The sequence below is a fragment of the Dermacentor andersoni genome, chromosome 4, assembly GCF_023375885.2.
Source record: "Dermacentor andersoni chromosome 4, qqDerAnde1_hic_scaffold, whole genome shotgun sequence".
Taxonomy (NCBI): domain Eukaryota; kingdom Metazoa; phylum Arthropoda; class Arachnida; order Ixodida; family Ixodidae; genus Dermacentor; species Dermacentor andersoni.
Genome location: NC_092817.1, coordinates 47449090 through 47471187, shown reverse-complemented (window position 1 = coordinate 47471187; position 22098 = coordinate 47449090). Strand labels below are relative to the sequence as shown.

Below are 22098 nucleotides of genomic sequence, written 5' to 3'. Positions count from 1 at the left end.
AACTAAATTTGAGGTGCCCCTAGGGTAGAATTTGTCCGGGTGACTGAAACCACCGTCGGAGTGCTGTTTTGGCTTCATCATTGCGCGTAAATCACTGTCCTGCCAGGAACATCTTCAGCGGACCGAACACGTGGAAACCACGAGGGGCAAGCTCCGGACTCTGTGGTGGGTGGTCCAGATTCTCCCAGTTAAATTACCGGAGCATGTGAGCGGTTCTGATTGCTCCATGTGACCTCGCATTGTCGTGGAGGATAACCGCATTGTCCACATCGAGAATCCATCAGCGCTTTCGCCTGATGGCAACCATCAGACGTGACAATGTGGAGCAATAATTGTCGGCATTGAAGGTTGCGTCTTGTGGCGTGAAATACAGCAGGAGCGATCCTCAGCGATCCCAGAAGACCGTTAACACCATTTTCCCAGCAGATGGCACTGAACAGATTTTTTTTTTTTTTTTTTGTCTCAGGAGAACCCGGGTGTTTCCACACCGTGCCCTGCTGCTTCAATCTCGGCGTGAAATACAGTATCCACGTTTCATCGCCAGTAACAATGCGGCCCAGCAAACTTTCACCCTCCTCGGCACAGTTTTGCAGATGATTCAGTTAACCAAACATTCGCTTGCCTTTGATCATGTCATCCAACTGCTTAGGCACCCACCGAAATGGAATCTTCCGGTACCCTAAGGACCAGTGAACAATGTCGTAAACACTCCCATACGAAATGCCAAGCTCCCGGGAAATGTCCTTGAGGTGCACACGCCGATCACCTTTCACCATTGCATCCACGTGGGAATGTTGTCGGTCAGCGACGCACGCGGCCTCCCCCAACGCTCATTGTCATGCAAGTTTTCACTGGCTTTTTAGAAATCACACCAGCGCCAACTGACACTTCTCAAAGCGAGACACCTTTTTCCACACGCGGGGTGCATTTCCTTGTGAATTTCGATAGGCGCTTGTCCCTTGCTGGATAGAAAACAAATCACACTTTGTTTCTCGTACGCCGTGATCGTGTGAAGCACAGCCGCCATCTTAAACAAATGACAGCAGCGCCGTGCCACTGAGCTACCAGCAGATAAGACCGGGCCTATCAAGGAAAGGTCCACCGCTGGGAATGGATATGTTTACTTCGCACCTACAGGCGTAATTTGACTGAAAAAAATAGGTGCAAGGACTTTCGATTCACCCTCGTACTTAATACGTTACCGCGATACGTGATAAGTTAGGCCCACTGCGCGAGCGTGTCCTATCGGTGGTCAACCGTGGTGGCTAGCGCCGATACCGTGATTGCACAACAACGTTGTAGCGACCACTCGGCCCAGACTACCCACTGTGAGCCGAATTCGCGCTTGATGATTGTTTTCCGTCGAGGCAAGACATGTATAGGAAATAAGCCATCGCTGGTCTCATCTCACTCTGAGGTCAAATTTCTTGTTATTGTTGAGATCAACTATTTGTATTTGATGCCACTGGCTCTAAACGGACGGCACCGTGCCACGAAAGAGGTTTGCTTCTGGCAGATGGCGCCACAGCATAAGAGTTGGCTATGCATTGGCGATGCGCTGACGATGAGTAACGCTCAAATAGCCTAATTCTGCTCAGCACCAAAACTTTTATACTACGCTTTAGCATGGTGCGCAATGGCTGTATGCGAAGTCGTTGATCTCTCGGCATGTATAACGTGTCACTCTGGGAAAGGTGGCACAAGCGCAGTGGGCCTAACATGTGCCATATCACGGTAACGTATCCCGTGCCACAGAAAGGTTCATCTTTCCACTGTTATACGTGGAAGTGTTCTTACCTCTACTACGTGTCTTAATGAATCGAATGACCACGCATCTGTGGTGCCTATAGAGTTTGTAGGTTCTGTTTTTTTCACGTGCGTACATCGTTTCTCCGTGGGTTGAGCCGTGCGTGCATGGCGAACGCAGATCTGGCAGCGCAGCGAAGAGTTCACGGACACCCCTGCATGGCTCATGTATAAGCTACTGTCTTCGCCGGAGCTTAATCCCGTCCACGAAGAAGACGTGCTTCACGCGATTGCACGATGGTTCTCGGCCGTCTCGTCACCTGAAGCGGTAGACCGCACAGAACTGCTCGAGTTGCTCCAGTGCGTCCGCATTGGCCGATGCAGCAAAGAGTGAGTTGGCCTTTTCTATCCTGATATGGCACCTGGCCAATAGATGGCATAGCTCAGAAACCTGATCCAAAGCAGTGCAGGCGATTGTAGTAAATTTATGCATGCGTAACATATTCCTCATCAGCCTATTTTTGTGTCCACTGCAGGACGAAGGCCCCCCCCCCCCCCTAGCGATTTACGATGGCCCTTGTCTTGACATAGCTGATTCCAACGTGCGCTTTGCGAATTTCCTCATTTCTTCACCCGACCTAATTTTGTGCCGTCCTCAACTGCGCTTCCCTTCCCTTGGCACCCACTCTGCAACCCTAATAAGCCACCGGTTATCTCCCCTACGCATTACACGGCCTGTCCAGCTCCAATTTATTTTCTCAATTTCAGCTAGAAAATTGACTATCCCCATTTGCTCTCTGATCCACAGCGCTCTCTTCCTGTCTCTTAACGTTACGCCTAACATTCTTCATTCCATCGCTCTTTGTGCGGTCCTTAAATTGTTCTCGAGCTTCGTTGTTAACCTTCAAGTTTCTGCCCGCTCCGGTAGAATGTAATGATTTTACACTTGTAAATTATGAGGTTTTACATGCGACAACCACTTTCTAATTATGAGGCACGCCGTAGTGGAGGACTCCGGAAATTTCGACCACCTGGGATTCTTTAACGTGCACCTAAAGTACACGAATGTTTTCGCATTTCGCCCCCATCGAAATGCGGCCGCCGTGGCCGGGATTCGATCCCGCGACCTCGGGCTCAGCAGCCCAACACCATAGCCACTGAGCAACCACGGCGGTTCGATTTTACACTTTTCTTTTCAACGATAGTGGTAAGATCCCATTCAGCATTTGGTAATACCTGCCGTATGCACTCCAACCCATTTTTATTCTTCTGTAAATTTCCTTCTAATGATCAGGGTCTCTTGTGACTAATTGACCTAGATAAACGTACTCCTGCACAGACTCTAGAGGTTGACTGGCGATAATGAATTCTTGTTCCTTTGCCAGGCTATTGAAAATTACCTTTGTCTTCTGCATATTAATATTCAAACTTATTATTTCACTTTCAAGGTTAAAGTCCTAAATCATTTGTTAAAATAAATCCCCAGTGTTGGTGAACAGGAGAATGTCATCTGTAAACCGAAGTTTGTTGAGATATTCACCGTTGATCTTCACTCCTAAGCTTTTCAGTCTAATAGCTTCAACACCTCTTACAAGCGTGCAATGAATCGCATTGGAGAGATTGTCTCCTTCCCTGACCCTATCTTGATAGGTTATTTCTACTTTTCTTGTGAAGAAGCAAGGTAGCTGTGGAATACTTGTAGATAGTTTCAAAGATATTCGCGTATGTCTCCTGTACTTCTTGATTACGCAATGCCCTCGTGGCTGCTGGTCTCGCTACTTGTTAAAATCCCTTTTCATGTTGTTTAAAAGCCATGTAGAGAGATTGGTTGTACTCTGGGTAACATATTACATACAGCGTTACTATATAAACAGTTTTTCCTGCTCCCTTTAAATTAAACCACCGCTGATAATCATAATCTTTTAATATATAATCCTATATATATATATATATATATATATATATATATATATATATATATATATATATATATATATATATATATATATATATATATATATATATATATATATATATATATATAATCTTTTAAAGGCAATCGCCTTCTCCTCTCTCATTTTCTGGCCCCATCTACGGCCGGTCGTGAGGCCAACAGGGACCTGCACCTGACGTCACCAGGGTAAAAGCTGTCAATTGGTTCACATACGAGGAACATAAATACCGTTTCGCCATTTCCGTGCAGTCTCGAGCCCGCCCTGCCTCGTCTCGCTTGCCTCTCGTGAGCGATCAACTTATTTGACATCACGCAGCGTGTTTTAGTACTACGCATGCGGCCGAAACTCGCGCGTAGCCGATAAGTGCGGAGTCCTGAGAAGCGAAAATTGATGCTTCTTTCAGACAGAGAACCCAAAGCTGACTTTAGGTACTGACATAGGATCCACGTGTGTTTTCGAGTACTTGATCACGTTGGTGCATTCACCTAGCTTTATCTGGAACCACTGTGAGCTGGTATCACTCGCACCTTCAGTAACCCCCCTACTCCTTAGGGTCCTCAGCGCGACCGAAGAACTAAAGAAGCTCTTTACGGCCTCAATATTGCTATGGCGAGAAGGCATATATACCGTTATGCCATCGTCCCATGCGAGGAGTTGCTGAACACTAACCCATGCCCATCTGTCACTATCATGTAGTCCTCCGATCCAGAGCTCCTTCATTCGTACAGCGCAACACGTAATTACCTGTTCGCCAGTCTGCAAAACAATTTTGTGAACTTCCTCGAGCTGAGTAAGCGCGACAAGTTGTCTCTAAGGTTATAATGCGTGCGGCCTAGTCGCCGTGATAGCCCAGTGACTGTGGCGTTGCGCTGCTGCTGAACTCAAGGTCGTTGGTTCGATCCCGGCCGCGGCTGCCGCATCGCGATAGAAGCGAAATGCAAAAAAGAGAAAGATAGTACCCTTCCACTCTGTGAAGAAGGATGACCAGCGAAGCTGTGAATGAGTAAAGAGCAAGGCGCAATAGATCAGGACAGAAGAACACAAACGACAGGACGGCGCCTGTCGCCATTGTAATTTCCAATGTCAACGAACAGTCGAACTTTTAAAGGAGCGGGTGCGCGTGTGACGACGTAAGTTAGTTGCAGTGAGGATATTTGGGTAGTTTGTAATTTCGTTGCATAATCGCATAGAGAACAAAGTCTTTAACCAGCACGCTCTGGCGCTAATAGAGGTGGACAGCGCGTCCATCTCAAGTCAGGCTACGCTCGCCAAGGAACGCCTGCTCCTTTCGTCGATACCTCTGTCCCTACCTCTGGCCACAAACCGAGCACCACGAAAGCGCACAAAAGAATGGAGGAAAGCTATTCGCTGCAGTACTTTGTCTAAACTCATTTATATTCGGTGACAACTTAAGAACAAAAGGTTGCATGTACGTTGTCCAACTCCCGCACAATCTCCTTGGACGCGCCATTCAATTAGGTTCGCTTACTTCCGTGACGTAAAGTAGTGCTGCGTGCCTGAAATGACTATTTTCTCCGCACAAATCTGCCCTTGTGTTAGTGGATCTAGGATAAAACCTGAACCTCCTGGGCAAATCTTATGAGTGATCGTTATATCAGTGCTCGCCCAAGGTAATATTTTAGCCTGAAACAACGAGATTCTATTTTCAAGTTGGCCTAACATTTATATTAGCAGAGCAACGTCATTAAGCTGCACTCTGGCATGACTCTGCTCTCTTTCAGACATAGAAGGGCAATAAGTTCACTGCATGTTTTGTGGGGGAAGCTTCTATACTACATTCTCCGGTTGTCACAGCCTATGGATGTTTGACTTTGCTATCTCCTTGAGCGAGGAAACTTGTGAACAGCGGCAATCGCTTCGTCCCCGGTGCTGCACAGTTCCCTGGACGAGTTCCGCAATCGCTGGCCTTCGCTGTTTGACAGCGCCGAGTTCCAGGAGGCCATCACGCAGGCCCTCACGCTGGGCCCCTGCATGTGCTCGCCCAACAAGCTGATGCGCGCACTGACCGAGCCGGAGAACCCGCCGGCACCGACTCCACCGGCTAACGCGGCTCCGAATGCGGCCGCGGCTGCCGCCGCTGCCGTCAACGAGGCCGGAAACTTTTTCATGGCCCTGCAAGCTCTGCAAGCCGCCGAGGCGGCAGTCGCCGCTCAAGCAGACGCTCAAGCAGCAGCCGCGCAGGAGGAATCCGAGCCTAACTACGGTGAGGTTCGATATGCCGAAGGTGTTTGCTCATTGTGCGCCACATTGGTGGAACGCTGTTAAGAAGTCGTGTAAGTTGTCCGTATGCATGACTCCGCAGCTACCGGCAGCTCTCTCGCCCACACTCTTGGGCACGGTAAGGTTCACTAAACTCGCCGATTTTTACCATGAATTGCGCAACTATGATTTCAATATTACGCCTCATTGTATTCGCTAAAGCAACCGCAGTGGGTTAAAGATCCACCTTAGGAGTCACGTTTCATGCGAGTTTATCTTTCGTATCTGCACAGGTCCACCTGAATATATAGATATTGATTTCGCTGCCATATGCGTAACCTTATACCCTTATGTGCGTAACCTTATATATATATATATATATATATATATATATATATATATATATATATATATATATATATATATATATATATATATATATACTTGAATAATGGGGTTGCATCTCGATCTAACCGGCGCCATTCCTCTGTTGCAACGGTTGTTTCTTCCAGAGGACTGCGCAACAATATGTATTCAGTGGTATTCCCTTTCATCTTTTGTTTCTACATCTGACGCTCCGCCAGCGGAAATGATTTTCTCGTGGCAGGGGAGCTTTCGAGGACAGACAGCTTACATAACTCTGCAAAAGGGCATTATTATATTAAAATTCAAAGTTGACGATAATATTTTCTCGCTGCGCGCGCAAAGCCAAATGAAAATGAGCAGGGGAGTCCAGCTGCTACTTGTGTTGATTGCGCTACCATAGTATTGACAAGAGCAAGTAGCTCATGACATTACTCGTTACTCTTAGAGTAAGGTCAGCGCATGCATAGTATCATCGCTTCAATGACTGACTTGATACACATTTTTCTCTAAAAAAAAATTACAACTTTTTCGTTTGCAGAGTCAGGTATTTTCAGCGATGAATGTGATATATTTGAACGGGAGTAAAATAGAGAATGAGTGGTTGCTCCAGCAAAAGGAGTTCCAAGCAACTCGGTAAATGAACTCTCCTCTCGGAGTTTTATTCCCGCCAACAAGTTGCCCCCATTGGTGGTACTTCCGGATACATATATTTATACAGTCACAGTGTAGCACATACTGCATTCTACCAGATCGGTAAGTATGACGCTGCTTTGCATGCTCCATAGTTATCATCGTGCAAATCAGGGGAGTGGCTGTTTGTTGGGAAAGCGCAGTGGGCACACATGTGCACTCTAATTATAATGCATAAAGAGCAAAAGCGCTAATTAAATCACTAATCAGAAGTTAGAAAGTGTCGCATACATCATCAAACACCTATGATACGGTCTTTGAAGTACGTTTCAATACGTGTGACGTACTTTAGCAATACAAGTCGGAGAGTGGACGGCCGAGTGTTTTGCTCTCGCCTTCAATATGTCGTCGTGCAGTGCGTTCACTCCTGTAACTGTTTCTTACAACATTTTACATTGGACGCATTATTCAAGTGGCTGGACAGGAGCTTTCCAAGTGTTCTATAGCCATGACACAGTTGACGTTTTCACATCCGACGTTCCCGTGGAGAGTTCTCGTACGGAGTCCACATTCGGTAACATGGACAAAAACTCATCGAAATTATATTTCTTCATCCGTCCCGCAGCTGTTCACGATTCTGCAGGTGCAATTAATGCGGTAAAATTGTATCGCCAGGATCGCGAAATAACATTGAACATACGAAACTTTCTGCGTGTTTTAAATAACGTGCATCGCATTCTCCGACTTTTGCAGAGCCCATGGAGCTGAAAAAGGCGCGCTGTGACCAGTGCGGTCGCACGAATCCCGAACGGTGGCTGCCACGGCTGCCGAGTGAGCTGATCTTTCTGATTGGAGGATGGAGCAGCGGCCAGCCGCGTTCCACCATCGAGACGTTCGACCCACGAGTAGACCGCTGGTTTCAGCACGAGAACAAGTCTTTCGCTGCGAGGCAAGTCTATTCACTCGACGTTGAATTGATTGACGGGGCACAGAACAGAAACTTCAGACCGGTCGATTAGGCGCCGTAGGTGACCGTGCAGATAGTTTCGGTCTTGCCTTGAGCGGGTTCCCGATAAGCCGGAACGGACGCAAGGACAGAAGTGGCGCCGCCACTTTCAAGTTACCCGAAGCAGGTCTCCGTGTAGTTAGAAATTTTTGAGGCCTGCGCGGAGACTTGTGGACGCTTATCGAGAAAAGATTACGCCGCGTTTCAAAGTACGCGAAAAATAGCCTGCTCACTTTTGAGTACGTTTCGAGCACAGAAACCGTCGAAATACTCAAAAATAACATTGTGAAAAAGTGAGAAATAATGGCGTCGCACTGACCTACGTCATCCACGTCACCCTTTCTCCACCGACTAAATCCTGTCTGAGGCTTGGAAGGAAACATTGGTAGTGTAAACAACTAATGTTTATCTCTGAAGCACACCCATGAGAAACGTACACTGACCACAGGTTTGCCAATAAAAAAGAAACCGAATTTATTCGTAATTCCGACGCGCAAACTGAAATTGACGAGTGCAGTGGAAAGCAATGCTAAGTTTATAATGTAGTTCTGAATTTCGGGTTACACTCATAAGCACAGAAGAAAACGGGGCTTTATCGGAGAATCACTGTTCCGTATTTACTGCTCAGGAAGTACGCCCAAATACCTAGGACCCGTTTTCCGTGCAGTATTGAAGTAGATCATGTGTGCAATTGGTAACGGATTTTCAAGCATAGCCCCAAGTAACGCTGATGAGACGGCATTTTGAGCAAAGCTATATGTATCGGCAGTGCAAAGATCGAGCAATTCCCGTTCACTCTCCCGTCGTTCAATAACGCAACCTAAAACAAAATGCCCTTCTTCTCAATCTTATGCACATTTCTCCGACAGCGCAACTATAATTTAATGCGATACCACTTAAGCAAGTATGACGCGTCTTTAGCATTGGTGTTTTATTTCCATACAGGTCAAGCACACAAAGACGAAGTGGCGCTCACTCACTGGCTTGCTCTATCTCACTCTCACTCACTCACTCACTCACTCACTCACTCACTCACTCACTCACTGAATGTCATGAGAATTAGTGCCGCTGACAAAGAAAGCAAGCCAGTGGAAGCGTGTATGAGTTTACATAGTCAAGCTACTACCATGCTCTATTATTTAACGCGGCAAATTAAAGAAAAAGAAAGCAGATGGAGTGTGGCACAGTTTTCTTTTTCCTCGAGGCTCACCACTTTTTAACAAATCTATAAATCTTGCCTTTCCAGAAAGATTCCACTAGTAGAGTATGTCAGTCCTTTCCGTTTTCTTTTCTTTTTTTTACCCTGCTCAAAGTGCGACGACAGCACCGCCGCGTCTTCGTAACGCAACTCTCTTCAGCTTGTCTGTGCGTATAAATGCGAGTGAGCGAAACCATGTGGACATTTCCGAAACACTTAACACGCCCGAAACAGTTTCGATCCGTGTCACATTTAAAAAGACGCATATTTCGACCACGAAGAGCGGCAGCTCATTCTTACTCCTACACGTGAAGCGTATGTGCTTATAGAACCACCTCTCGTCTGGCACATTATTGCGACTCGTCTTCATACCGCACCACGTATCGCACACCCACAAGCTCTGCTCGCAGGAGAGGCGTTCGCGACTGATAGGACTCAAACTCGCGTGCAGAGCGTACCACGGCGTGGTCGTGTTTCGGCGGCGCATCTACGTGGTGGGCGGCATGAAGCTGCGCACGTACCTCCGCTCCATGGACAGCTACGACCTGGACCGCGGCGAGTGGCAACACCACTCGCCGATGCACGTGCCGCGGGCGTACGTGACCTCGGCCGTGCTCGGAGAGCACATCTACGCCATGGGCGGCCACACCGGTACGCCACTCTCTGCGGCGACGCAAGTTTGCTAACCCTTTACGTGCCAAGGGCGAGTCGCACTCGTCCAGGGATTTCCTTTACCCTACAAAGCGCCACAGCTGGGCGGCACTCGTTTCATCATTTCAGTGTGAACACTCCGCTTTTAAGTGGCACCAACTTCCCTGAAAAACTATTTTCTCCATGGGGAAGCTGCGGCCGAAACGAAGCGGAAGTCCAGCGTCCCCGGTGTCTTAAAAAATGCCAGCTGCAGAGGCGACGGCTGCTTTCTCAACGCCGAAATCGCAGTGTATTTGGTCGTTTCTTGACGTCAAGTAAACATTAGACGTGGGAAACTCTAGTGAGTCGTGTTGGGAGCGTTAACTTAGTACTAGGGATTGCGAGAAAGAGGTAGATGGAGCCTCTTGCGACTTCTCCCACGTGGCCGCTACTCAACAAAAACGCTCTTTTGCTGGCGCCTCTGCGACTTCCTTTGCACCCTGCATTAGCAATAAGGCGTCGTATCGAGGATAACAAAACGACACTTCTGGTACAAGAAATATTGCCGCTTCATATATTGTTTCTCTGACCTTGACTATATGCGTAACTCAAAAACATGAAAATAAATACCGAAAGTAAGCAACAGAATCTAACAAATGAACTGTTGATGTTGCAATAATGAAAGTCGCTCACAATTAAGCGGTCATGAGAACGCTCGCGGAATTTCGGTGTTTCTTCCTGAAACAAAAGTTGGCACCTAAAATGGCTGAAGTTTTTTCCTCCTCTCCCCACTTTGCGGATGATATCTTGCCGATTAGGCATGCGGCTCCAGCCACAGGGTATGTGGCCGAATACATAACTTGCTGCGTGATAGAAACTATGTAGTAAAGATAAGAAAACGAAGGTTGTTCTATTCATCGAATGTCACGCCAAAACAGCAGCACCAGTAAGTCTGTGAGACGTCACGAATTTTATTGTAGTTTGATTGATTGATTGATTGATTGATTGATTGATTGATTGATTGATTGATTGATTGATTGATTGATTGATTGATTGATTGATTGATTGATTGATTGAGTTTGTTTGTTTGTTTGTTTGTTTGTTTGTTTGTTTGTTTGTTTGTTTGTTTGTTTGTTTGTTTGTTTGTTTGTTTGTTTGTTTGTTTGTTTGTTTGCTTTACATTCAGGGCAGCTGTGGCACAATAAAAGCTACTGAACCTTGCCAAGTTCATTATTTCGTTCGTTTAGAATACAACGTATTCAGTGTATCTAAGAAGGGGCACCTAAAAATACAACTCAAAATATTTTTTCTCGTTTGTGCCCCTGTAAAGGGCAGTGTTGATTATCAGGCTGGCATAGGGGACACTCTAGTGAAGGCTACGAGGATGAAGTGGAGTTGAGGGAAGCGGGTGAAATGTGGTATAAGAGTAACCGAGTAGGTGCGAAGGAAAGGCAAACGCAGTCGTCAATGCCGGCAAACGATTAGGCAATGCGGTGAAATTGCGGTGTTTGGGTGCGTTGGTGGGTGTTTTGAAACACATTATTGGCTTGATTTTGCATAGAGTTGTACAGCAGTCGCAGAACAAACGAAATCATGGCCGTGTTTTTTTTTTTTAAGTAGCTAAACAGACTCGGGAATGTGTACGCAAAGAAAGCTCATCGTATTTAACATCGCATATTTTTCCACTTAATTTTGTTCAGCCAATTATGGACAAAATGCCTACTGTATATTGGTTACGATAGTACAGCTTCTAGATCAGATAGTGAAATTCGGGAGTGGGGAGAGAGTGTGAGTGGACTACGCAAGAGATGATACAAATTAAAAATGCGTTCTACAAAGTCTCCGCAGCACCCTTTCCTGTCTGAACAGTAACCACTGAAGAAGCCCCGTTTCGCTTCGCGACTCTCGCTTCGTTTCCCATTTTCTGGCGCAGGCGTGGAGCGTACGTCCACCGTGGAGCGATACAGCCTTCGCACAAACCAGTGGACCATAGTTGCCCGCATGATGAGGAGGCGCAGCGATGGCTCTGCATGCACCTTCAAAGGTAAGCGCTTCCTCTGCTATCTTATTATAGACCATTGTGACAAGCAAACAAGATATGCGTGATTATAGCAAACTGCTTACAAGCTCACGTGACTCTGTGGGCCTCGCACTATTACTTTGTCCGGCACGCCGTGCGCTTGTATACAATCAGGTCGCTTGCTCAATCTGCATCAACGTAACTTGATGACGTGAACGTAGTGATTGTAACTATATATATATATATATATATATATATATATATATATATATATATATATATATATATATATATATAATGTGTGTGTGTGTGTGTGTGTGTGTGTGTGTGTGTGTGTGTGTGTGTGTGTGTGTGTGTGTGTGTGTGTGTGTGTGTGTGTGTGTGTGTGCGTGCGCGCGACGCTTCAAGTCAAACAGTGATTTGAAGTGATGATGACATCTTTAGAGCACGCGGCTAGAAGCATGGCAAGAAACACGTTCTGTTTAAATAAGGCGTAGCTCCGAGTGATCAATTTTTGTTAATGCAAAGGCTGTTCCACATGAGCCGAATGAAGCGAAAAGAAAAATATGACATGACTCCTCTCACGATGACTATCGAAGTTAATGCGATTACCGTTCGAGCAATGTAGCGACTGACCGTATTCCTGTAGTGATGTTTATTTAACTTGTGTAGCAGTAATTCCGAGACTTTCGTTGCTTTTGCTATATATCTCACATGCTCCGATGTCGTATCACTTTGCTATGGCACGGACAAATGGACGGACGGATAGACAGGGACGGACAGATAGGCTCAGAATGGCTGAAGTAGGCAAACAATTCTATTCGCATTAAAAGCCATGTTGTCACACGCGTCGCAGAGCAATTTTCATTAAAAACTGTCACATGCTTCGCTGACCGCACGACTTCGTTCAGAGCGACGCCCTAACTTGCCCCCCGTTCTCAGAATATTCATACCTGTATCTATGAATAGAAACATGAGAACCAGTCGAATGTCTACATTTCCTTATATAAATCAAATATTGAATATATATTATGATTTTTGGTCTTAAAGACGCCTTGAACATTTAGGATCGCATGATCAGCACCTGCGGAGATACCAATACTTTAGCACGCGGTAAAATATGCGTGGGCAAAACCGCCTATCTCGGCGTCGCTTGTTGTCGGCCCGTCCACAATCCAGCCGATCGCTACACCGTCACGGCCGATTTGGCGGATCGCGGTGGTTGCGGATGCGCGGTCGCAGATGCGGCGTGGCGACGGAACTCGTTGTGCCGCCATGTGAAAGTCGCGCCACATAATATAAGCCTAAGGTCCGGGGCAGCCCGACCTTTAATCCAGCGCTACACAAATACGGCTGCGGCGCCGTGGCAAGAAGGCCACCGTACTTCAATAAACGGACGTTAAGAGGAAGCTTTAGTTCGGGTGCTCCTATCTCAATACATGTAGAGGGAGAATTCGGTTTTTTCTCTGCGACCATTGCAGGAAATTTGGCGAGATTTGTTGCATTTAAAAGGAAATTTTAAAATCTAGTGACAGTTGGTGCTTAAAATTTTTTATTCAGATGGTAAATTTTTTATTAAAAATTCGCAAAAATTTAAAATTTTCAGAAAACGACACTGACAGGCTTACATGTCCCTAACTCATCCATGAAAAATGATAACACAATTCTGTGAATTGCATCTAATAGTACAACTAAAGCGGAGAAAATTGATATGTCAAAGATGACTCTAAAAAAAAATTAGTGATATGAACATATAGCTTTTGCAGAACCCTTGTACACAACGTCACAAATTCACGTAAGATATAGATTGACGTACCGAATTTGTCGGTTGTGAATGATCTAATGGATGTCGTTTACAGAGCCGCGATATCTCTTCTTGATGCATAGCTATTAACTTGTAAATTTCGTGCTTTTATATGTTTTTCATACTTTCGATTTTTTGAAAATCTTTTGAACAAATTCATGCTCTCAATCGAAATTCCGCTTCAAAGAGGCATTAGAATTTAACTTTCTCTTTCAGATGCAACAAACTTCATTAAAATCGGTCCAGGGGTTATCCCAGAAAAGCGCTTCTGCCTTATTACGTGTATTTGAATAGCTCGCATCGAAGTTGGGCCCGAGCTGCAGCTTCCTCTTAACTGTGTGTGTGCGCGGTGCGCGCAGGCAGGCTGTACATCAGCGGCGGCTTCAACGGCCGCCACGTGCTCGAGAGCGTGGAGGAGTACACGCCTTCCCTGGACTCGTGGTCGCTGGTGCGACCGCTGCCCCACCCACGCTGCAGCCACCGCATGATAGAGCACGGCGGTCGGCTGTACGTCATCGGCGGCTTCGACGGTCGCCGGCGGCTGTACACAGGTGGGCGCCCGTTACAACAAAGCTTAACCGCATTTCCCACATGCTAATCAAGTATTATGTAGAGTATCATGCCTGTACGTCATACGAAGGTTGTGGCACTTTCTATACGGATGTGAGCAAAGTGTATACTAATGACAGGCATTTCTGGATTCGAGCTACTTTGGCAAGACAACCTTATTTTTTAAAAGAACAACGAAGAAGAAGGGACAAGAACGACACACATGCAACGCTCTGCGTGCGTGTTTCCCATTCGCTCGTTCCGTCTTGCGCTGTGCTTGCATAAAACAAGACGGCGTGTCGTGGCGTTATGCGATGCATGTAGACGTAGAAGTTATCTATAGGTGTTGGCTCAAAGCGCACAATAAAATGGCCTAGTGCAACCGCGCTTCAAGATTCTCCAGTGTCCCAACAGTGCATGCCCTTATCACTAATACAGCATAATCTGGTAGCAGAACCAGTATCGGATACCAAGTCATCGAGCTTCTTTTCCCTTAATGTTACCAGTTCTGTCACATGTATACCCCCGTCAAGACACTGCGTGCTAATCTGGTTGGGCGCATTCTTTTGATGTGGTCCAACGTTGCACGATCTCAAAGGAGTTATCGAACGTTTACATATTTAGTGACGAATACAAAGTACTAGCGTGAAAATCGGCGCCCGTAGCCTAGTAAGCACCGATAACAAATGTACGGCCCCATCGAGATCGTGACTGCACTGTTGCACCAGTAATTTTATTAGCGTGCGTGGGCGCTGGACCACAACGGTAAATGTCTAGTGCAACACACGCATCCAGTCAGAATCGGTGGGTCTTAAGTTAGACGAATGTCTACATTGTAATGTGTGCAGTCTAATCCTAGATTAAGTTCAGTATAAATTAGACACTTACATATAGTTGACGCGAGTGGCTGAGCTTATTCCCAAGAAAGATTGTCAGTGGCACTGCGAATAGGCGTGAAACTCTGCCTGGTGTCCCTCGTATTTCCAAAATTTCATATTACGTATAGTCTCATTCATTCTTGTGCTGTGCAAGAGATGATAACCCTGGGAATAAGTGCAGTTTATCTGACACAAAAAGCACTCACTGTGGGCCCTCGCATCGCGTGTATTCTTGCGCAGTGCTCCGCAGTGATGCCCACCTTCCACTGAGCTGGCACAAGCTACCTCCCCTGATCTGCGCCCGCAGCACATTTGCCGTGGCGCAGCTTGGAGACACAATCTACGTCATTGGCGGCTACAATGGTAACTAATTATACAAGTGATTGATTGATTGATTGATTGATTGATTGATTGATTGATTGATTGATTGATTGATTGATTGATTGATTGATTGATTGATTGATTGATTGATTGATTGATTGATTGATTGATTGATTGATTGATTGATTGATTGATTGGGTACTGAAGCCAACACGCTGTTCATAGAATGCCGAGCACAGGGCCCCAAGCCTAATATTTATAACCTTCTGTTCTCTAAACGTGCACCGAATATCTGCACACGAGAGGCCTGCGTGTCGACTTGTCACGTGATGCCCGTGAAGTCATGACCTTACCACAGTACCATTTAAGCTGCGCGCTGCTCCCTCAGCACTCGCGCTAGCCAGGGACTGCGAAATAATAAAACATAGGACAGGACAAACTGGTTGCTATATGGCGCTCCTTTAAAAAACTCGATCGTCCCTCGCGAGTGATCTGTTGTCGTGGGGTCAACCTTTCCTCGCCGCTGTGAAACGCAGGGACGGCACTGGTATCGGACGTGGAGTGCTACACGCCGGGAAACAAGTGCTGGCAGAAGGCCAAGCCACTTAATGGGCCCGTCAGCGCGCTGTCTGGCTGCGTCATCACCGGCGTCGAGGCAGCCCGGAAGTTCTCGGCCCGAGGTGAGTGCAATGACACCGGAAGGAAAGCGACCCGCCGGCGGCGTAGTACGTCGTTTCCCTGCAGGGCTCGGTGCTCTGTTTTCCATGAGGCCCCTTCCCAGGGGAGGCACAGATCAACGTAAACCAATGTTGACAAAACACTGAGGGGTTGCCCTTACCAACCGCTATCCGACAGTGTACATTCTTGTTTGATGCAGATAGTTTGGCCTGCGCGCGCAAAACTAGATTATCCGGCCTCTCTATACACCGACTAATATCGAACGTTTACCCAACCACCGGTACGGGGCGATGAAGACAGACAAAAGGCGTACAGACAAAAGGCAATTAACGGGCACCGCGCCGGGGAGATATCAACTGGAGAGCTTTTCGCAGTGTACTCTTGTTTTACTAGAACATTTCTCTAGTTCCCTGTAGGGTAGTTAAACGTGTCGAAATTCATTCGACAAGATAACGGTCGCAGGAACCTTGGGAGCATGTGGCGCAAAATTTCAAATCAAATACGAAGATTTAGAAGAAAACAAAACTGCCTCCAAATATCGAATCGAATGCCAAGCATTTCCTTATTGTTAATAAAAAAACGTTACCTTTAAGTAGTGCAAGCATGTCGGTGACATTAGTTACGGATGTGCATAATTTCATCCACGTGATGTAAACCTTGGAGGCCAACCCATGTGCATTTCAGTGGGCATTTTCTTCCCTATTAGCTTGCACTATCAAGTGTAAACCCCATCTAGTCCTGGACCATTACACTGCCATGTATATGTGCATATTATATACTGAAAGAGCATTATGCAAAATTTGCAAAATATGGGTAGTGTTACCGCAGCATATGTTGCAAAGAAAAAAAGAACTATAGGGCAATTGTCTGCTCAGCATGCAGAAACCAGCGCAGTTGTTCAGATTATTCTCATCGGTGACTCACAATGAACAGCAATCAATCAAGGAACAGGACTTGCGGAAATGACGCAAAAGTATTTCCGAATCAGATGGATTGATAAAGAGCATTTGAAAGGGTATTGCAGAGTTAAGGTGGCTACCATTGCCATCATTATTCCATAAGTTCCATAATGACCAATAACGAATATCCGAATGCATCGAATATAGAATTTTTGTATGAACACTCAAGAGAGCAGACTATTCCTGTTGTTTTTGATATTTTGAATATTCGCGCTCCCTTAGGGGATAGAATCGTGGTCTGTGGTTGAGCTCTACGACCTTAGGGCCAAGCTTAAGCGAAAATAGTACGGAGAATATTGTAAAGCGTAACATTAATGGATTAACGTGAAGTGAAGACATCTACTAACAAAGATGTTATAGCAGAACACCGAAAGACATCTCCTCGAGGAGCAGCGCCATGGCGTCAACATCTTGTGACAATATTCTGAACCAAACCACTCGGAACACTCCCTACAATAAAGGAGCATAGAGAAGACAACATTGTGAATTAAACGCAAGCATATGCTTGTCCTTCATTTGCATTCAAAGACAGCATTGTTATTTGCGCCAAGCGAACGGAAAACAAAGGAATATTCTCGGGTATTGTTACTGTCGCTTGCTTCCTATTTCCAGAAAGCAGCAGTTATTTAGGAAGTCTATGAAACTGCGGCGCGTAATAGTGTTGCATTTCGGGGCTCCGAGAAATTGCCAGTGTCCCAAGCGGGCACAGTCAGACATACTCTAGACATACCGGTTGAGGAATTGTTTTAGGGTGGAACCAATACCCGCAAATATCTCTCGTTGTTGGCTTGAACTGAGATTAGCTTCACGAGGTAATGCGGTACAAAGCCCCTTGAACTTATTTTGTAGCAATGATTTAACATGATGAGCAAAACGAGAACAAGGTGAAAGTGGGAGCCAAATTTTCGACAACTGGACTTATGGCGACATATGCTTTCCTCGCCCAGACAGTGGCCAGACCTCTATTTATACATAAAGGTGATCTCAAAGGAAAGTCTACAGTCAGCGCGGCATTGCCGGAAATGCAACAACTTGTTCCCCGTGCAGCACCAAATCCTTAAAGAACTCGCGGAAAGGAATGATACTGCAATAATACCAACAAACAAAGGCAGCAACATCGTAATCTGGCCTATAGAAAAGTACAAGAATGAGGCCTCCAAACAACTGAGCAACCACACCTATTACAGAAAACTCGATTCTAACCCAAGTTCAGACAACAGCAAAACTGTGAAAACACAATGGCGGAGCTCCTGTCCGCCAACTAATCGCGCAATCTGAATATCGCTTCCTGATGCCCATGAATAAAGAAGGAGACCGCTTTTATCTTCTTCCTAAAATACATAAAGTTCCCGTCGAAGAAATATTTACAGCATAAATCCCAGGTCGGCATATTGTGTCTAATAACAACACACCTACCGAGTCACTATCTAAATTCTTAAATCGCCGCCTGTCAAACGTCCCCACCACCATCTTTTGTTCAAGACACGCCGCACTTCCTTCGAATTATCCATGGCATCAACGCCAACCAAATCCTTTCCAACCGGGCTCTTCTAGTCACTTTCGATGTTTCTGCCCTTTACACTAACATACCCATGAATGAATGAATTGAAGCCGTTTCGAAATCCCTCGCAACTAATCCCCAAGCGCACGCTCCTAAAGTTTACCTGTCGCTCCTGAGGGTAGTTTTCACGCGCAAGTGTATCTAATTCGATTCTATTCACTACCTGCAAACTTTCGGAACTGTCATTGAAACACCATTAGCTCGCACGTATTCGAAAAGTTCATGGGGCAGCTTGAAGCATACCAGTTGAAATCCTACACTTTAAAACCCCACACCTATCTTCGTTACAATGACGACATATTTATAATACGGTAACATGGCACAAGCGCGTTAACCGAATTAATTAGCCATTTCAATCGTTTTAACCCGAGTATTAAATTAACTGCTCATCATTGTCCTAGTCACACTAAGTTCCTCGACACGACGGTCAACATAGAAAACGGATAACTGAAAACGGAAAACTGAGACACTTTACCGGAAGCCTTCGGATGGCCAGCAATATGACTATTGATGACTACAATAGTCATCACCCGCGACACTGCAAGCAAGGAATTTTTGTCGGACAACTGAAACGAATAAAAAGAATCTGCAGCGAAGACGACGATCATATCCACCACCTCAATTACTTTAAAACAACGCTAGCAGAAAGAAACAATCCACAAGTTGCTCTCCATAAAGCTTATGATGTCGCGTCAAGATTGGAGAGACAGTCAGAATTATCTAAGAAACAGCCAACACCAGAATCTGGCAGACCGCCATCCTTTCTAACAAAATATTCAAATGCACTCCCAAACAAACAACATCCTACGAAAATACCACCCAATATTATCAAGTAACGAGCATCTGAGAAAAGCGTTCCCGAATGTACCAAGGGTTACCTATCGCCACAACAGAAACTTTAAAGACATATTAGTGCACGCAAAATTCAGCCAACATCATTCCCACGTAATAAAAGCATGTTGTCGCCCCAGGTGCAAAACCTCCAGGCACCTTCAAAGTGTCATTAAAATTAAAGGCACCGCAAAAATTGTACACACGAAGTCAAAACTAGCTTTACTTATACAAGTTCCGATGTGATTTAGACGCTTAAATGTTCTTTCTGTAAGATACAATATATCGGTGAAAAGGGACAATCAATGAACGTCAGATTAAACGGACATCGCGGGGAAACAGCTGTAAAGCTTCCCAAAGCCGTCACCGAGCATTTCAACCAACCAGGTCATAACTTTGATGAACTTCAAACTCCACATCTTGCAGTCGAATTTCCGTTCTGAACGAGAAAAAAAAATACGGAGAATCATACCTTATCCATAAGTTCAAGACATTGCAACCGATAAGCATCAACATTTCAAAGGGAGCTTTAGAATATATTCACTGCGCTAAATTTCAAGCTATAGGCAACAATACATAGTTTCGTTGCATAGTGTTTTTTTCTTTCTCTCCGTTTTTTTTTCCTTTTATTTATTTATTTATTCCACTTCAGTATTTTCTTTTATATTTTTGTTCATGAGCACCGGTTTCTGACGCTCGTGCTAATATCGGTAGCTTACGACCACCAGAACCAGGTAATAGAGGGATGCTGTGCACGATGTTGAAACGCCAACTGACACACGGCTGTTCACATGTGATCGACAGACGGCTGTTTCACTGGCCTTGTGCGCAGCACTCTTTTATTCCCATTTCTACACCCTCGCCGTTAAGACACCTTCTTCGCTCGTTGCCGCACCCACCCGCCTTACCCCGTCTCCCCTTTAGAAAGACCCACCCAAATATACCGTGGCGAGGACAGCATATGTCTCCTTGAAGAAGACAAGTCCACTTGTCGAAACGTTGGCTCCCGCTTTCACCTTGTTCTCGTTGCGCTCATCGTGTTGAATTTCCATCTCCCGCCTTCCCCATGTTTCCCACTTGTTTAATATGTCGCTCTCCGTCGTTCTCTCTTTTTTCCCGTAGGAGCTCTGCTGCCACCTGTGAAACCACAGGTCGCCTGAGAAGTCAAAGCGAAGCTACCACATCTAACACACCGCAGCATGACTATACAAGTGTTTAATCAAAATAGCTGCTATATATAAATTATTTAACGGACCTGTGACTAAAATTTTAAGGCAGCACAATGTGCCGCTAGTAGGCATCGACGTTAGCACTTTGCTTCCATTTCCTAGAAGAGCAGATGTTATTTTTTAGTATGCGTACCACTCTTCGACTCGAATCATATGCGACAGTACCCGCAAGTATGCTGAGACGCGGAAGAACGCAGCCTGTTGCCTGCGAACGAAACTAAGACAAGTTCACCTGGAAGAAGGAATCCTCGAGCAACGTGGCTCCCAGTTGGTGATAAAAGTTTGTACGTCTGAGTAATCTTGACGTGTCACGAATGTCCACGTGGAGCAGCTTTCTTGCATTCGTGAACCATTACTCAGTATAGTGAAACAAGTCCTGACTTCATCCTAAAGACCTTTTTCTTTCTTGTTTTATAGGAAGTGGGGGACATCTTGGACGCTTTAGTAGGCTTTAGATTGACAGGTGTACAGATTTTCGTTCTTCAGGGACTCGTCACAGACGAGCCATCTCCGTAGCCAGAAGAGCAAGGACGACTAAACTCATGGCAAGCTGAAGCACAGCTGCACGCAGCCGGATGAACAATGAGCTGCAATCCTTTTTTTTCTGCGCGTATTCTCTCCAGCTACAAGAGTGGAACAGAGATGGTCTACAGAACGATGATCTTCTAAACAAAGATGGCGTCGTGATGGCAGACAGTTAATCAGCAGCAACTGGCAGCTTCTGAGCGACGTCAACGCCTCGGCAAGCCCATTGGAGAATCGACAGCAGGTCCGCAGCAGCCACAGTGTGCACAGTTGTACCGATTTCCGTTCCTGTAGGACAGGCCATAAAGCGAGTAACAAGGACAGTGACTGGTGAGATTGTCTAAGCCTTTATGAGCACCGCTTATGAACTTAAGATGTATCGCCCGGAAGGTCGAGATCCCTTAACATGGCGCAGCCTCCCGCACCACTATGAAATGCAATGGTGAACCAGCGCCGGGACGACTTCTAAAGCGATGGCGGCTCCTAGGAAGCCGGCAGTCAAGCAGTGGCATAAAACGGCAAGAGTGCTGACGATACGAGTCGGTGCACCATCGACAACGCGTCTCAAAACGTTCGACGACGAGGTATCAACAAAACGACGGTGATGTGTATACCTGCGTTAAGAAGTCCTTCGTTTAGCCAGTTCATGTAACTTGTTTTGGAGGCCTTGATAACAATGACATTGTGACCCGTATCGTGAACTCGCCTGGCCAACGGTGTGGTAGCAGCTTCGTCGGACGATCGACATGAACGAAGTCTCAGAGTGCCTAACCGCTGCGACCATGTGTATACTGTTCTCGAACCTTAGACTAGAAGCCTTTTGTTTATATTAACGCTGACCGTTGAGCAGACCTAACGAGGTATCTTCCTTGAACACCGGTCATATGTCGTACAGATGTACGAGGACCTGGTCGAATATTTACATGTAATCATGTTTTGATTTGCGTTATTGCTACCTTACTCTTGCGCGTAAAATAAACGTACTTCAGCCA

General features: G+C 45.8%; 1 protein-coding gene across 1 annotated transcript in view; it reads left to right on the top strand.

Moving 5' to 3' along the window:
- LOC126537080 (uncharacterized) overlaps positions 1-22098 on the top strand; it is a 30462-nt gene extending 8364 nt beyond the window's left edge. Inside the window, exons 3-11 of the mRNA XM_050184224.3 lie at positions 1928-2136; positions 5600-5925; positions 7671-7866; positions 9573-9772; positions 11685-11795; positions 13935-14126; positions 15243-15365; positions 15860-16003; positions 20475-22098. Of these exons, the coding sequence (XP_050040181.2) occupies positions 1928-2136; positions 5600-5925; positions 7671-7866; positions 9573-9772; positions 11685-11795; positions 13935-14126; positions 15243-15365; positions 15860-16003; positions 20475-20512 (1539 nt within the window). The 3' untranslated portion in view covers positions 20513-22098. The remainder of the gene's footprint in view (positions 1-1927; positions 2137-5599; positions 5926-7670; positions 7867-9572; positions 9773-11684; positions 11796-13934; positions 14127-15242; positions 15366-15859; positions 16004-20474) is intronic.